At 38.1% G+C, this 18698-nt stretch overlaps 1 protein-coding gene across 1 annotated transcript in view; it reads right to left on the bottom strand.

Moving 5' to 3' along the window:
- TENM3 (teneurin transmembrane protein 3) overlaps positions 1-18698 on the bottom strand; it is a 718045-nt gene that overhangs the window by 143681 nt on the left and 555666 nt on the right. Inside the window, exon 6 of the mRNA XM_012000130.1 lies at positions 4805-4927. Coding sequence (XP_011855520.1) covers positions 4805-4927 — 123 coding nt within the window. The remainder of the gene's footprint in view (positions 1-4804; positions 4928-18698) is intronic.

Raw genomic sequence — 18698 nt, 5'->3', positions numbered from 1 at the left:
CCTAAGTAAGAGCACAAGAACTACCTGGTAATTCACTGAACCACAAGAGATGATAACACATTGCTTTCTAAGCCACTGAGTTTTGTTATGGTTTGTTATGTAGTAACAGATAACCAAAGTAGTTGATGGGTTCTGTTTTAGACATGTGGAGTTTAAGATGCACAGAAAACACCAAGTGGAAATGTTCCAAAGACAATTGTATAATTTTATGTAGTTGAGATCTGGAGCTGAGGAGAGACACTGGACTTCTGATTTGACAGTTAGGAACACAGAGAATGTAACTGGAGTCATGAAAGTGGGTGACAGAATCCAGAGTGATTATGTTGTGAAGAGCAGAGTCCTGAGAAACAGCAGTGTTTAGGGATCAGGTAGACGGGAGATGAGTCAACTAAACAGAGGTATTATAGCCAAAACAGTCAGGGAGAAAGTCAAAGTGAATGTGGTATCACAGAAGCTAAGGAAAGAATATTTCAACAGGAGGGATAGGTTAACTATTAAATGGTTCCAAAAACTCAAACATGATAAAGAATAAAGAGGTTACACCGATGCTATTGACAAAGCAATGGGTAACTCTGGAGACATCCGTTTCGGTGGTGGTAAAGGTAGAGGAGGACAGTCATGAGCAAGGAGTACTGTGAAGGCCCAACTGTAAGAGGGGTAAACAGAAGGCAGAGAAGTGATCAAAGTGACCTAGCACACTATGTTCAAGAAGGCTGGAAGCGCCGGATGAGGTGGCTCACACCAATAATCCTAGCACTTTGGGAAGCTGAGGCAGGAGGATTGCTTGAGCTCAGGAGTTCAAGGCAGCCTGGGCAACATGGTGGAGCACTGTCTACAAAATATACAAAAATTAGCCAGGCATGGTGACATGTGCCTGTAGTCCCAGCTACTTGGGAGGCTGAGGTGGGAGGATCACTTGAGCCTAGGAGGTCGAGGCTGCAATGAGCCAAGCTGTGACTGCACTACCGCATTCCGGCCTGGGTGACAGAGTGAGACCCTGTCTCAAAAATAAAATAAAATAAAATAAAATAAAATAAAATAAAATAAAATAAAATAAACAAAAAGAAGGCTGGTAGAAGAGAGAGGCAGTAGGAGGCAAAGTCAAGAGATTATTGTTTTCCAAGATGTGAAAGACTGGAATGTTCCAATGTTGACTGGATGGGATCAGTAGAATGAGGACATTCTGAAGAGAGAGAATGGAATTGAAAGGACCCATCATGCAAAAATGAACCTGGAATATGGGGAGAAAAGGTGGACGCACAGATCCACATACATGCAGGAATAAAGATGTGTCTACAGAAAATCAGGAGTTCCCCTTGCAAGTTTCTATTTTATTTTAATAGAATGCAAGGTCCTCTATGGAGAGAGGGTTTTGAGTACAGCAGGAGGATCTGAAATAGTTGTTGAGAAGTACGGGGGGGAGAAGTTTGTGAGGGATAGTAGGGCTGCCAACTGTTGAAGTTGGAAAGTCAGGAGACAGGTACTATTAGTCCCTCTTTACATGTGAAGAAATTGAAGCCCAAAGAAGTCAGTGAAGCAACTTGCTGAACGTTACAAAGTAAATAAACGAAGGAGCCAGGACTTGAGTATAGGACAGTGTGATTCTTTCCAGTACATTAGGCTAAATTAATTCCTTGGGCCAGGGGAATAAGTTTAGTTTCTGGACAGAGACCAGTGTTTGAGCTACAAACTTCATTCTTACCTCTTTATTCACTTTGTCCATTTCCATCAGTTTTGTCTAAGACCCTACACTTCTGATAACTCATCTCTAAAATCTGTAGGCAAAGAAGGTCTCAGGAATAATCAGTAAAAGATGATGGCACATAATAGAAATTCTTCTTTTAGGTACTAAATACCATTTAGAAGCTTTGGCTCAGTGTTAACTTAAATGCAAGCAGGGAGTTTACTGCACCCTTAGCACAATGATTGTTCCTTAGAATTATATTTACAAAATAAGAGTAAAATAGGACTGCATAAATAAGAGTATTACATTTAGAAGCTGTGAAATAATTTTCTCACTATGCTTTTCACAGTTCATTCTCCCAGCGAGCTTTGTTCAGAATTCTAAAGCTTTCTCAAGGGTTGCAATCTCCTAGAATTTCTAAAGAGATGATGTGATCTGCTTCTTGGATAGTATGTAAAATTTAAGTAGTGGGTGGTGGTGCATGGACACTGAGGTTCATCACGAGAGCCTAAAAGCAGTGCTTTGCAGGTACCTCCCTCCTTGTAAATAGAGTTCTCATCCACTCCCTGTGTCCCAGGTCTTTAAGTATTATATTCAGGAGATACTAAGAACTTGTATTTGGAAAAGGAAAAATAAGAATTCCTTACAATTTAGGGTTTTGGGGGCTATTCAAGGAATAATAAAGAAGGCAAGTAACTAATAGTTAGGTCACTCTTTTGACAAGGTCAGAGCCCAGACAGGGACAGCTTTTCCATGCCAGGAAATGTCTACAAATCCCCTAGTCCAGTTGGCAGTTCTCTAGTGCACTTACCTGATTCTGGGGCTTCCATTAACCATTCCCTATATAGGAGACTTTTACACATCTAGGAAGAAAGTACTTCGCTTATATGTACATACAGGTGCTCTAAAGGTGCACAGAACTGTATACAACTGAATTCTATGATCATTTGGGGGAACCTCAGTCCCTCTTAGAGAAGGAGGCTACCACAGCAGTACTTCTGAAATTACAGATCACAATATTTTGTAAAGTATGAAATTATTTTAGTGGGTTGCAAGTGGCATTTGTTAAAAATGAGAAATACAATAAAATAAAATGGAAAATTCCAGGATGCATTTTACAAGCCAAGGATAAATGTTATTTTGGGAAGCATATTTCAGATACATATGTATATGTGTGTGTACATGTTGGCTTTGATGTAACATGTATTTCTTATTGCACTGTCATGGTCAACAGTTGAAAAGCCACTGTTTTCGAGGACTCCAGCTTCATAGAAATTTCTACTAATAAAGCCATATTCATGTGATGTTCTTTGTTCTTCCAAACCTCTGGGACTGATAAGATCCTAGGCAGCCCATTCCAGAGCTGCCCTAAATTTTCTTGCAAATCTGAATAACGAAGCACCCTGCACAAAGTTACAAAGTAAACAGGTGAAGCGGCAAGGATTTGAATGTAGGCTTCTGTGAGCTGGGGAGTGCCGATGTGAGCTGAGGCATTCCCTGGCAAAACACCAGGAGCCAGCACCCAGGCTGCGGGAGCCTCTGAGTCCACAGCGTTCTCAGTATCATGCTTTTCAAGGACTGTGAAACCAATTAGCCAAACTCTATTTTCATTTTAATCATAACAAAAGGTTAAGATGTTGTAAAATAAATAAAATATCCATAATAAGCTTTTGTCTCTTTGGTATAATTACAATTTGTTCAGTCTGTAAAAAAGTTCCTGACATGCATGGTTAATAAGTACCATTTGATCATTTTCACAGGAACCATGCATTTTAAGAGACAGTCTAAATTTCAGTCAATACAAACCAAAAATAAATATTTTTAATTTCTGTGTAGTTACTCATTTTGTTCATATGTGTGTTATTAATGTATTAAAAAAACTAAGGTAATTGAAATTTATGTAATTAAAATTTCCCATCTATAGTTTCAACCCTCTTTAACCCCCTCTACAGTGACTGCCACTGTCTACGTTAGGTGGGTGACATGTCAGACACCAGCTTACAGTTCTTCTGGAACATGCAGAACTTTATATAAAAAGGTTCCATATGGCGGGAGATTCATTATTATTATAAAAATCGAATGTCGTAAAATTCCTCAACCTCCCTAAGGAGAAAGAGAAGTGTCATAAAGTATTATTATTACTAAAACAGAAGATGGAAAAAAAGAATAAAAAAGTGTGCAAAGTATTCATCACAGTAAATGGGTACATGGAACACAGCAGCATATATGTCCATTAAATGTGAAATAATTTCTTTCTAGTCTTGCAAAGAAACCAGCCACATGAGGATAGACATATTAATGCCAAAGCTGAACACGAACATATGAGATAAGAAACAAAGAGGAAGAAGAGTTAGGGGACTGCCTAAAGGGAAATAATTTATTAATCAGATGACAGAAAAAGGCATCTTCATCAGGTTGCTCTGAGGTATAAAGTATTATGATATTTTGCAAAAAGTCAGAGGATACCAATGCAAGACATGTACACACACACACATAAATAACATAAAAGTATTTGTAATGTAAGTGTACAGATGTATAAATTTTTCTAAGTGTTTATATTGAAAAAATGGAATTCTCTAACCACTTAAATTCCATTTTTAATTCAGAGCCAATTGATTTCAAAATCTTTGTTAGCTCAAAGTGCAAATTCTTAAAGATTTAGAGAAAGGGCAACCAGAGAAAAGGTCAATAAATTATAATCCTTTAATGCGTTTTGCATTTAAATGCTTTTCTAATAAAATTAATATAGTGTTCCAACTCCACACACAAGTTGAATGAAGAAAACCTAATATACCCAAGGTAATGTAAGAGATGATACACTGAATTATAATCTATTTGCAGACAAAAAATAAAACTCAATACACACTTGCAAAAGGGAAAGGCAGAAAAGCCTAGCCATCAAATCAGAAGGCAGAAAATCGTATTATTCCTGTAATAAAAATGTGAATTTTCAACCTTTCAAGTAAATTAATTAAAAAAAACACTCATACAAAGATGATATCTGTAATTTCGAAACCTCTTCCCTGTTCCATCTAAACTAGATGTAAGCATGGGTAAAAATAAATTTATAGAAAAGCGACGTTAAAAGAAAAACACAGGATACATAATTCTTTCGCTTACCATTGTCTCCGGAAGGCAATGACACAGTGTTTGTTGGCATGGTATCCGAATTCACTTTTCCATTCTCAAATGTGTCATTTTCAGTCTGCTGTAGCTGCCAGTTGAGGCCAAAGAGATGCATTGCTGGGGGGAATAAACACACGTTGTTTAAAGGTCTGCTGCCTTCAGCTACAACAGCAATCGCTAAGCATGTTTAAAACCAGAGTCACAGGTTAACTTAAAATTTCCATTTTCGGAAATACCAAGGATAACTGCGCAATGAAAATTATAAAACAAGGAGTTCCTCAAACAAATATAATTTACATAGCAACGCAGTGCAATATGGTGGCACTTCAATAGCAATTTCATACTATTCAGTTCATTGGTACCAGGAAACTCTTAGAAATCAATCATTATTTGCTCTAATGGCTCTGAGTTCCATTTTTCACCATTTTTTAAGTAACTGGTACAACACTGTATAACAGCATTTGCCAAACTTACTAGACCACAGGTCACTTGCAAATTTATATAACTTTGCTGCAACACCTGTAGATGCTTAACAGCCATGATCCTCTGGGTTAAGGTAAAAGCAAAAACTGGTCTCACAGATGAATTTGTTGGTACATGAAATTCAGCTGTACAAAATATAATCCAATTTGAATATTCTAAACTTGGGATGAGTAATTTTTGAATTGACACACAATTTAATAATGGTACAGATGAAAAAGCATGCATATGTGTCAGGTAATTTCAAGTGAGTTTCTGATGTGGGTAAAATAATTTCATAAATTTATATTTAATAAATTTATTAAAATTTATAATTGTGTTTACTAGTTTGCTTTATTTAAAAATTTTTTTAACAATAACTAGAAGACTATACAACCATAAATGTTAAGTTTTAAGTTCCAGACATAATTTGAAATGAATACACTTTTTATTATTTTTCTTAATTTATTGACACTATTTAGAAAAATATGTCACTGTTATATTCACCTAATATACTATTCATTTGTGCTGCACAGAATATAGCTTAGGGACTAACCCCTAAGGAAGGTTAAATATCTATAGGGAAGCCCAGCGATGGTCATATTACCATATCATGAAAGAGAACTTTTTTGATATTTTTAGACATTATTTTACTTACTGTATATACTGGAATTCACCAGAGCGATGGAGGAAGAATAAGAAGGCAGTGTCTACCTTTTTGATTACCACTGTCAAAAAGCCCTTCAGACCCAATATATGAAGTAAGGGCACTGAGCTGGTTAGACTTTGGTTCAATCTTCAGTCTAGAATTTAGTCTTGGACAAATTATGTGATATTGTTAGAGATTAGGTTTATTTTTAAAAGGAGGTTTGTTACAACTACCTTATTTAATTTAAGCTCAGGTGAGAAGGTGTGGGCCAGAAGATTCTAGACAGGGCATATGAAGGAGAGCTGGCACAAAGCTAGGCAGTTCTTACTGCTGAGGTATTTTATTTAGTCTGGAATCCAGGTTACTGAACTATTTGGAGTCACCTGACTAGACCATGGCACCCCTCAATAAACAGTCCCTTCTGTCTGCAATGCTTCTCTCTGACAGGGAAATACCTGTGCATCCCTCACACCCTGACTGGGTGAAGTGTTTATTCTAAGACTATTTTAGTTCACTTTTGTGTCTCATTTGTAAGACATAACTTTATATAAGGATACAGTGCCTGATACCTAGTAGGTCTCAATAAGTATCTGTCAAATAAATGGATTAAAGTTAGGAATATTCTATTTTCTGAGATTTTAAAAATCTAAGAAAACACTGTGTGGATAAAAATACAGTAATTGAGAGAAAAAGTTAATACATAGAAAACAAATGCATAAATGGCTAAGAGAGGAGAACATGTTAATCGCTGATGAATGACTGCTTTACTATAACACTGTCCGAAAAGCAATTGACTGACAGTCTACTACTACTATATGTAATTAACTAAACTTCAAAAATTTGGTAGTTTTATGATTTTCTATTAACAGTCCACATTCTTTTGTTAATAATACCTGATATAAAAGCATGCTATAGTAAGAAAGATACCAAAAATAGGCAGACAGCTACATCTACCCTGTATATTTTAAATAAATGTATATACTCACACTCCCTGCTGAAGTTATCCTTGGCCAGCAATTCCTCTTAAACTCTGATTTTGATGGATTAAGATATAGGTTATAGAATTCTTGAATTTACAAGTTGTCATCTTGTAAACAGGTATAACTTCATGTGTCATTTTGCATTAAATTGCATAGTGTTTGACTTGCTAAACATTTATCACTTCATACATTTTTCAGGGTTTCAGATGCTTCACCAAGTTTTGAACAAAACAATGGGAGCTAGTTTTGCATAGAGTAAAATGTTTGACAGACATACTCTGGCATAGCAGCAACAAATATTCCAAGAGGGTCAAAGTTTCCACACAAAATAATTTGTCATCATCGTGATCTTTTAACATAAAAAGTCTTCTTGCCCGATAGGTTTGCTCATATTATCAGTTTTAATAGATTTTTGAAGAGTAGACGTAATCCACGGGACCATGCGCAGATGTCATATGTCAAACAGTAATGTGATGTTTATGTTGGGAGAGCTATTTTATTTTTTGCCAGATAGGCAGGAACTTTATATTTTTATTACAGAGAATCTCAATAAAATGGGATGCTGGTTCTACTTAAGATGCTACATAATGAGACTCATATCCAAAAACATGATCTCTTAATACTGCACTGAAAACAGCAACCAACAAGTTGTTTGGTCTTAGGGTATCATCTACTTTGAAATTATTGGTGTTTCATATTTAGTGATGCCCTTGACACTCATTATGTATAATTTAAGATATGCATACAAATGCAGGGTGTTAGTGGGGTTGACTCTCCAAAGTTAGAGAGAGAGAGGAGACAGAGAGAGGAGAAAAAGAAGAGAGAGGAGAGAGAGAGGCAGGCAGCAAACTCATAAAAGTCAAGAATGCTACAGAAATTACTGAGCAGTAGTGTAATAAAACTAAATGGGGTATCTGGCAGAAAAAAAGGGAAAATTAGCCAAATCAAATACATCTGAAAATAAAGAAGGCTAAGTCCAGTTCTTCAGTGCCAGAGTTGGAAAGCAGAACTGAACTCATGGAAAAGCATCTGCTGCCACTATTCGTGGGTGGCACCACGGATCCTTGGTTTAGGCATGTACCAGTGTAGGGCGTGCAGACAGTGGCAAGAAGCAGCTGGGGGCGCTGTGCTCTTCTGAGTCTCTCACTGCTCTGGGTCTCAGGTGAGGAGGTAAAGCCAGGAGTGATACCACGCATTCCCGGCCCCACACACGGTCCTTGTGCTGGTGGTAGAACATCATGATGCAATATACATTTTAAACCATTCATTGAACAAACACTGTGTGTCATAAACTGTACTGGTACTTCACTGGCATTATCTGTAATCTTCACAAAGATTCTGTTGAATGGTTATTATGACTTTTTTTTTTTTTTCTCGTTTTAAATCCAAGAAAGTGGAGATTTGTTGAGAGTTGAAGGTTTTTTGAGAGTTTGCATGCAGTTTGCAATGGACGTTAACCTCAAACCCCGACCTTCCGATGACAAAAGACATATCGCTACATGCCTCTGTATTCTACCAGTGGGTAGTGGGATGTGAAAATCCATACAGAAGGAAGTGAAACGCAGCTTGTGTGTGGGCCACAGGCTACGATAACACTTCTCTACTACATCCAGGACACTGCAGGCTGGGGCAGTATGCGGGGGCTGGTGCCGAGGATCTCAGTAGGTAACATCTGTGTGTCCTGGGCACAGTTCTACACAGTACTTTCCCACTATTCTGTCGGAAACTAAAGTTTTACAGTAATATGATGATGATAGTAATGAAATTAAGAACAGGCTATTTTGTTTAACTCCAAGATTCTTAAAAAACAACAATTTAAAAGTTACAAAAGTACAAAAGCATTGTAATTGTGAATTTTAAGGTTATAGCAATAATATTCATGTAGATTTAATAATGAAAAATTTTTATTTCTAGTATTATGCTTCTTAGTTTTATGTCATTTCCATGTATTTCTAGGTGAATATAACAGTGAAAGGGCCATGGATTCATATCCACAATGTTATCCAAGGCAGAATGAAATTTGTAGGTGACAGCAGTACTGCCTATCTGACATATATATATGTATCAGTGTGTTTTTCACAATATAAAAAACCTCAAAGTCCATTATCTTCTTTTTTTGTAGAAAGAATGATTATATTTGTGCCATGAGGTAAATATAATCAGAAGTTGTCCAAATGTTAAAACTGGCAAATACAAGATTTTTACCAACTATAAATGGGAGTATTTTGCAAGATAATTCTTCAGTTGGTTGTCTGGAATTGGGATATCTTTTCTCATATCAAAAATCTCAGAAAGGGTGGTTAAGTCTCCAGTGCATCTACAAAAGTCTGTCTATATATCCCATAGAAATATGTATCCACCTAGCAACAAAAGGCACGAGCAAGAGTGTTCACAGAAGCATTATTTGTAATAGCCTCAAACTGGAAACAACCCCAGACTTGACATCTGGCAGCAGTAGAATGGAAAAACAAATTACAGGCCAGATATACAATGGAATTCTACACAGCAGCATTAGGAATGAGCTGCTGGCAGACACAACAATACAGATGAATCCCACAAGCCTGATGTTGGGGAAAAGAAACCAATCACACACAGAAAGTGAATACTGTGTAAGTTCATGTATATAAAGTTCAGAGGCAGGTAAAAGCAACTGAGAAGAATGAAAGTCACCACGGTGATGACCTCTAGGAAGGAAGGAACAGGTAGCGGCTGGCATAGTCCCTAGAGGTTTCTGGAGTGCTGCTCAGAGTCCACCTGGGAGGTGGTTCCACTGGTGTGTTCACTTATCATGATCCACATACTTTTCTAAATGTGTACTATACTTAAATAAAAATTACTCAGGGCACGGTGGCTCACCCCTGTAATCCTACCTGGCACTTTGTGAGGCTGAGGTGGGCGGATCACCTGAGGTCAGGAGTTTGAGAACAGCCTGGCTCTACTAAAACTACAAAAATTAGCCAAGTGTGGTGGCAGGTGCCTGTACTCCCAGTTATTTGGGAGGCTGAGGCAGGAGAATTGCTTGAACCTGGGAGGTGGAGGTTGCAGTGAGCTGAGATCATATCACTGCACTCTAGCCTCGGTGACAAAGTGAGGCTCTGTCTCAAACCCTACCCGCCTCCCCAAAAAAAACAAACAAGCAAGCAAAAAAGAAAAAAACAAAAAACACTTAAAAGTAATCCATCTAACACTCAGCATAGCTAAAAATAACATACATTTTTTTTTACCCTCCCTAAATCTTCCCTAAAAGTGGTTTTCTCTATAAGGCTATCAGGCTTTCCTTTCCACGATGTTGCGGGTGAGGCAACGGTGACGGTCTGTGCTCCAGCCCCAAGAGGTAACGAATAAATGAGGTGCCGAGTGAAGACACAGTACAGAAGAAGGGCACATGACACCACCGGGTGGGAGGAAAAGGAAAGAGTCAGGAAAGACTCAGTGCAAATCTCAGGAAGTACAAACTTTGAGGAGGAAGGCAATACGATTAAACATATTCATGTATTGTGGTGATGACTGTCAGCTCATGGCCCTCCCCAACTGATTTTTAGTTTAAAAACATGATTTGTCTTGGCACAAATGTAAAGAAATGGAAACCCTTGTGTGCTGTTGGCTAGGAATGCAAAATGTTGCAAACACTATGGAAAACAATATGGTGATTCCTAAAAAAAATTAAATATAGAAATACCATATGATCCAGCAATCCCGCTTCAGGCTACACACCCAAAAGAACAAGAATTAAGGTCTTGAAGAGATATGTACACACTTGTTTTCATACCAGCACTATTCACAACAGTCAAGAGGTGGAAGTAACCCAAATGCCCATCGGTGGATGAATGGAGAAAGACAATGTGGTTATACACACAATGGAAGAGTATTCTGCCTTAAAAAGGAAATCTTGTCACATGCTGTAGTACGTGACATGCAAACCTTGAGGACTTTATGTTAAATGAAGTCAGTCAGTTAAAAATACTGTATAATTCCACTTGCATGGACTAGCTGAAGTAGTCAAAGTCATAGAATCTTAAAGTAGAACAGTGGTGACCAGGGGTGGGAAAGAGGGAGAAATGGAAAGCTGTTTGATGGGGACAGAATTTTAGCTTCATACTAGCAAAACATTTTGTAAATCTGATGCATAACAATGTGAATCCTACTGAGCTATACATTTAAAAATGTGTAAGATGATAACTTTTTAAAATGTATTAAATGTGTGTCTTACTAGAATTTAAAACAGAAACTATTATAACTTGTCACCCTGCAGAAAATCATTGTTGTTAAGATGAAGAAATGGGACTGTGACACAAAGTGGGAAACTTAACCCAGAAGGTATGAAGTGACCAGCATCTGACTGTATCTGACTGTACAATGAAGGTCTCTGTGTTTGCTCCTTCAACTTAAGCATGTTTACAAATGGTTTAGAAGAGATGAAAAAGCAATGTTTGGGGTATAAATGTCATGCTTACTTACAGAATCAGGATTTTCAAGGATTTCTTAATTCTGATTTCTTTTAAATTATTGTTTAATTCCTCTCTTTCCCTTTACTACCAGGTATCTCAAAAGAAGAGACCACAATATATACTTCCTCAGCACACACTTCTTTTCTCCTCACTGACTGATGTTCCTCATTACCGTGCTAAAATCTCTCTCACAGTGGTTATGAGTATCTCTTCTTTTATTTTTATGTATGTATGTATGTTTGAGATGAAGTCTTGCTCTGTCACCCAGGCTGGAGTGCAGTGGCGCAATCCCGGCTCACTGCAGCCTCCACCTCCCGGGTTCAAGCTATTCTTGTGCCTCAGTCTCCTGAGTAGCTGGGATTACAGGCGCCCGCCACCACACCCAGCTAATTTTTATATTTTTAATAGAGAAGGGGTTTCACCAGGTTGGTCAGGCTGGTCTTGACCTCCTGACCTCAAGCAATCCACACGCCCCGGCTTCCCAAAGTGCTGGGATCACAGGAGTGAGCCACTGTGCCCAGCCGGTATCTCTTAAATTGCCACATTCGCCGGGCGCGGTGGCTCAAGCCTGTAATCCCAGCACTTTGGGAGGCCGAGACGGGCGGATCACGAGGTCAGGAGATCGAGACCATCCTGGCTAACACGGTGAAACTCCGTCTCTACTAAAAAATACAAAAAACTAGCCGGGCGAGGTGGCGGGCGCCTGTAGTCCCAGCTACTCGGGAGGCTGAGGCAGGAGAATGGCGGGAACCCGGGAGGCGGAGCTTGCAGTGAGCGGAGATCCGGCCACTGCACTCCAGCCTGGGCGACAGAGCAAGACTCAGTCTCAAAAAAAAAAAAAAAAAATTGCCACATCCAGTAGCCTCATGCCAATATTCATCCTGTTTACATCTCAAGAGTACTGGGCATTATTAGCCACCCATCTTCAATACTTTATTTTCCTTTCAAAATCCTCCTGGTTCTCTTCCCAGCTCTCTGCTGGTTCCCAGTTGTTCTCCTTAAATCATTATGTGGAAGTCTTACAGGCTATTCACAAGTAATCAAATTCTCCTGGACATATATTGGAGTTACCCTTCCCTGCCCTTCTGAAGCCTTATAACTTTGCTTTAGATAAAGACATTTTTGGGCAAAAGTAGTATGTCTTACCTCTGTGAGGAAGATTTAAGAACCAATATGTAATGTGTTGCATTCCCATGCAGTAATCATGCAAATGTGCTGAGTAGTGTTTCTATCAAGTCTAGGTCCTTGAGTGAGCAGAACCCCCCCGACAAGAACCACCCTGCACATGTAGCTTAAGCAACAATAAACCGTCATGTTAAGCCACTGTAGTAGGTAGCCTCTGAGATGGTCCCAGATAAGCCCTGCCTTCTGGTATTCACACCCTTGTATAATTAACTCCCCTTGAGTTTAGGCTTGATTTAGTGACTTGCTTACAATGGCAAGCATATGGCAGAAATAATGGAATGTCTCTTGAGCTTAGGTTACGAAAGACTTCAGCTTCTGTTTTGGTTGTTCTCTCTCTCTCTTTTGGACTGCTTTCCATGGTGAAAACCAGCTGTCATATCATGAGGCAGCCTCATAAAGAGGCCCATGTGATAAGAGACTGAAGTGTGCCAAAAACCATGTGTGTGAGTTTGGAAGCACATCCTCCAGCACCAGTTGAGCCTTCAGATGAAACAGCAGACCCAGTCTGTGGTTTGACTGTAACCTTATAGACTGCGAGGCAGAGGCACCCTGCTAAGTTGGGCCCAGCTGCAATTACAGACTGATACAGCCATTCAGGTTTTTAGGGTTGTTTTTGACCACTCCACAACCTGCCTACTCCTGACCTACACAATGCCTCCATGTATTCCCCAAAATATAGACATTCACCAAAGTCCTTCCTTGACCTTCCTTTCATGTTAACCACTTTTATAATATCAACTCCCAATTCCATGTGGATGGATGACTTTGAAATATGTATCTCTTAACACTGAATTCTTTCCTGACTGAGCTATACTTCAAACTTTGCATTTTTCTACTAGAGCTACCGAGAAATCCTGTGGTACTTCAAACTTTACTAAAGACAAAATAAATGGTCTTTATCTTCATAATTGTTTTGCTTTCTGGGTTTCTTTTTTCTGTTCATGATATCACTTTAGCTTGGGCAGTGAAGTCACTGATATCATGAACAGAAAAAAGAAACTCAGAAAGCAAAACAACTATGAAGATAAAAACTATTTGTTTTGTCTTTAGTAAAGTTTGAAGTACCACAGGAATCCCTTTAAAATAAGTTGTAACAGCTGACATTTGTCATCTATAAAATTAATGAGTATACTTTTTATACTATCACCCAAGTCAATGAGAAAAAAATTATAGTATTATCAATTCAGGAGTGACTTACATGGATATTAAGTCATTGATCATGGTCAAAACCTATGTTACTAACAGCTGAATAGGCTACTCTAGACTGCATCTTTTTAGGTTGTCTTGTGGTTTTCATGAACTGTAACCATTTTAAGATGTTAAAAATTAAATCTTTTGTATGTAATTAAAAAATTAATTCTATAAACTCTTAGTATGTTTCTGTAGATTTCTCCAATAATTAAGAAAAAAACCTTGTTAATTGAAATAATTTTGAGATAATATGTTAAAAAAGATCTATCAGTAAAATTCTATGAAGGAATTTTTTTTTTACACACAAAGACCATTAAAGTGAGAGAAATGACAGCATGCATTCCTTTTATTTTCCAAGGCTGGAGACGAACAGAATCCATGTTGTTATAGTTATTTCGCCTCCTCCCCATAAAATAAAAAGGGGGCATGCCATTGTTTTTAACCTGTGTATGTTGGTTTGACACTTAAAAGCCAGCATGTGGAACACTTGAAACCCAAAATGTGTAATTAAAGAAAATTATATACCACCAAGTAACAAATTCAGTGCCATTTTTAGCTCCATGTTGAGAAAAAAAGGTGCCAAATTTTGATCTCGTCTCTGGGGACCATGCCACTAAAGTTGTTACCACAGCTACTATTATTTCTACTGGCATGCTTGAGTTCCCAGATCCTGCCAAAAATGGATGGGAAGGAGGGGTGATGACAGCTGGTGACATAGTCCAGCAATTGCCAGAACCTTGGAGCAAATTACAGAGGATGTTGTGAAGGGAACACAGATGCGAGCACCCAGCCATCAGTCACCTGAAGGTGGCGTGTGCCACCAGAACCCTGAGGAGTGTGTTCTGAAGCTCTGGCAACACAGAGCAGTGTGCTTGGAGGGTCTGCCAGGGTTGGTTAAATGCTGTTTAATGTTACAAGATCAAGTGAACATTCTCACAAAGACAAAGAGGATGAGGTAATATGGGAAAGAGAGTCTGGTAAGAAAAACTGACTTTAAAAATACCACACTGAAAATGTCTGCCATTCCGTTTTGTTTAGTCTCCCAAACCTCAAAGTTCATCTAAGCAAGCAAGGAGCTAGAGTTTCCCTTTCTTGCAATTCACTTCACATCCACTGTGGTACACTTCCAAAAGGAATCTTTCTGAGAAAGATTCATTAGGAACATATTAAGTTGCAGAAAATAAAATCAGAGTCTGACATCAGATAGGTAAGTGCACTGTTTTCAACACAGATTGTCTATTGCATCTTGTGGGACCTTTTGTTTGTATTAAAAGAGACTGGAGTCCCAGTCTGAATTCTGGCTCTAAATAGTTGTGGAACTTTGGCAAGTTACTGGATCTTTCTGAGGCTTGGCTCTCTCATTTACAAAGAAAATCTGAAGGGTTTGCACTAGATGACCTCTAAGGTCTCTTCCAGATTTATATTCTATGATGTTAATATATTTTAAAACATAAATATTTAGGCTAAATTATTGAGCACAGGCAAAAATATCTGCCATCAATAAGATACCAACACATTAGAATACTAAAGTTGTTCTTGATTTTAATTTTTAAACTACATTGCATAGAGTCAAACTATCATGTTATACATATGATTCCTTGGATATCTTGGCCTTTGAATGCAGAATTGTTTCATTTTATGTATCAATTTCATGAATACATAAATATACATGATGCCCATATGTAATAATCAGATTTCACAGAAAAAATAAGAAATATACTCTTAAATATAGGGCAATCATTTGATTGGACACACGCATCCAGAGTAAAAGCAAGCTTTCAATGTAAAATGAAAGCATCGCATGTGAAGACTGCAGTTTGTAACTTGGACCCCTACTGGTCTAAACTGTCATTAGGAACACATAGTTCTTCATAAATCAGCTTTCGTTTTGGATTTCCTGCTGTGTTCATGTACATGTTGACAGAATGTGTTGGCCAATATTTTGGCATTCTAATTTGTTATTATTTGTTATTAACTTTTAAGGCTAATATTATTTCAACACTCTATACCATGCTGACCCAAATATTGTTATTTTAAATCAATATTTCTTTTGAAAGCTTTCATATTAATATGCACTCCAGTTGTCATTAAGGAAAAGAAAATTATTCTGTCAACTGTAGGATATTTATATTCAAAAGAACTAACATTTGATATAGCAAGTTCCTCTTTGCATTATAAGATAACATTCTAAAAGTGTAGACTTTATGAGCGAACAGGTTTGGAGGGAGATACAGAATGGCTGCCAATATTTTATATTTCTATGCTGTTTTTCCTTTCCATCCTTTCTTGGCATAATGCAATTAATGGGAAAAAAGAATCATATTGGCTATCAAAATGCCTTGATGGGAACACACAGTGATTTAACTTTGAAGGTTTGTTTCTGCCAGGATATTTGACTCATATTCTTTTATAAATGATAACATTAAACAATTCTACTTTTAAGTTTCATTGCATTTTTTCTTTCTGAACTACGTGGATGCAGTATAAGACACCAATGGATGTGGCTCAGGAAATGCCAATTCCAGAGCTGCCTTTGACAGCCAATGCTGAAGCTGACAAAACGAAAATCAAGCTGTTGCTTCTGTCACAGAGAGAATTAAGTTAGAATTTCTAAAACCGACCGTTTTCCTGATGTTTCATTAGTTTTCTCTTGTTTAAAGGGTCTGTTCTCTGCATAAAAGAAGGACTGATCCTCCAATCTAATGGAAAGAACAAAGTGTTAACCATTACGATCAGCGGCCCAAAGGGGTCAGCCATTACCTACAAGCTAGAGAATTTTTCAGATAACACTTGTCAATACTGAAGAGCATGGTAAGAGGACTTATTTCAGTAACATTCAAAATACAGAATGAAATCATTTACATGATTTGTGAGTTATTCCCTGCTTCCCAAAATATTGAATTTGCTGTTACTGTGAAATGTATGTAACAGAGGATTCATTAGTGAGTTACCTGCAGCTTTGCCATTGCAATCCAATAGATCTATCTCATTATTCTAAAGCTTGCAGCACTCATTCAACTTTCATTTGGATTCCTTTCTTCCATAACAGCTTTAGAATTGCATACATAGGCCAGGCGCAGTGGCTCACACCTGTAATCCCAGCACTTTGGAAGGCTGAAGCAGGCGATCACTTGAGGTCAGGAGTTTGAGACCAGCCTGGCCAACATGGCAAAACCCCGTCTCTGCTACAATCACAAAAATTAGCCAGGCGTGGTGCAGCACACCTGTAATCCCAGCTTCTCAGGAGGCTGAGGCAGGAGAATCGCTTGAACCCATGAGGCGGAGGTTGCAGTGAGCTGAGATGGTGCCACTGCACTCCAGTCTGGGTGACAGAGCAAGACTCTGTCTCAAAAAAAAAAAAAAGTAACAAATGTTTATGTATGCTACTGACTTACTCAAGCATAAAATTATTTCTTCACTTGTTTTGGCTTTTTAAAAAATGGTAAAATATACAAACTGAAAATTATAATTCTTTGAAATTTTAAGGCATTGTAATCACCATTATTGAAAGATCCAACTATTGAAATATGGAGATCCTGAGAAGAATGTCAGTATATTAAAACATGGCAAAATTCAGAAAAACAGCTCCTATGTAATGGTCCAGTTCTCCTCCAAGGGGTTACATTTGAGAGAGACACTGATTCGTGAATGTGTGTATATGTGTGTGTGTTTGCACAGGCGCATGTGTATGTCCAGAGGAAACCTGAAACAAAATCAATGATCCTTCAGTAATGTAGGCACAACCAGCTCGTGTGATTTGTTGTTTATCATTCAATCAACAAAGATGAAGTGGGTACCTGCCTTATCAAGTTTGGCTGGCTGTGAGAAGCAGAGGGCTGTGGAGCCCGCTCGGCCTCTGGATGCCTGCAGCACCTTGTAGGTAAGGGTTATTCGGACAGATCACATCAGTCTCCCATGAGCATCTCATCTTACTCCTCGGGCAGGGGAGAAAAACGTTCTTATGAAGTCTGCTTTCCATTTGCTCCCCTTTAATCTGGGATTGCTCGGAGAGCAGTTTTCCTTAGTTATTACTAACTTAACCATTATTAATGAATATTTATGGAGCATTTCTTGAAATATATTTCAAAGCAAAACACAGAGGAAGTTGCAGTCTCTGATCCCTGGGAGACTTGCTCACACTGCCAGCCTGTTTCTGTATTTGGTGGTCTCAGTCTCCTTTCCTAAAAATAAATGGCCCACTTTCCCATTTTAAACATGCAATGCTTCTCTTTATGTGACTCTTTTCCAAGATCATGAAGAATTTGAAGAAGTAGAAAAAAAAAAAGGATCTAAAAATATCATTACTCTAAAAATGGAAAATGTAAAATTTGTGATGATTTGAAATGACTGAAACAATATAGTTAGGTTTTATAAACAAATTCTATGTCACTCATATAGGCTTACTAACCATATCATGCAGTTAGCTTGTTAAAACTAGAAATGTAGTTAACACAAAGATTAAGGATCTGGAATAAAATTGGGAAACCCAGTGGAAAAGCTCCACAGCACTTTTGGTTCCCTCAGCAGTGATTCCTGTGTTTGTAAAAATGTGATCACCTTTATAATTGTGAACCTTCTATAGTTATCATTTTGTAAATAAGTATTTTACATTTATATACTTCTTTTTTTAAGAGATTGACCTAAATTTTTAATACATTTATTTTTAAAGGAAATTCTATATTACCTTAAGGGAAAAAATCAGTGTATCTTGATATGAATAGTAATCAGCAAAATTACTTTTTTTTTTGAGACAGAGTCTCACTCTATTGCCAGGCTGAAGTGCAGTGGCGTGATCTCAGCTCACTGCAACCTCCACCTCCTGTGTTCAAGCAATTCTTCTGCCTCAGCCTCCCGAGTAGCTGGGACTACAGCTGCATGCCACCACACCTGGTTAATTTTTTGTATTTTAGTAGAGACGGGGTTTCACCATGTTGGTCAGGATGGTCTCAATCTCCTGACCTCATGATCTGCCCGCC

This window comes from Mandrillus leucophaeus, unplaced genomic scaffold (assembly GCF_000951045.1).
Source record: "Mandrillus leucophaeus isolate KB7577 unplaced genomic scaffold, Mleu.le_1.0 Scaffold62, whole genome shotgun sequence".
NCBI lineage: Eukaryota > Metazoa > Chordata > Mammalia > Primates > Cercopithecidae > Mandrillus > Mandrillus leucophaeus.
The sequence above is the reverse complement of the archived record's forward strand: the minus strand, read 5'-3'. Positions and strand labels throughout refer to the sequence as shown.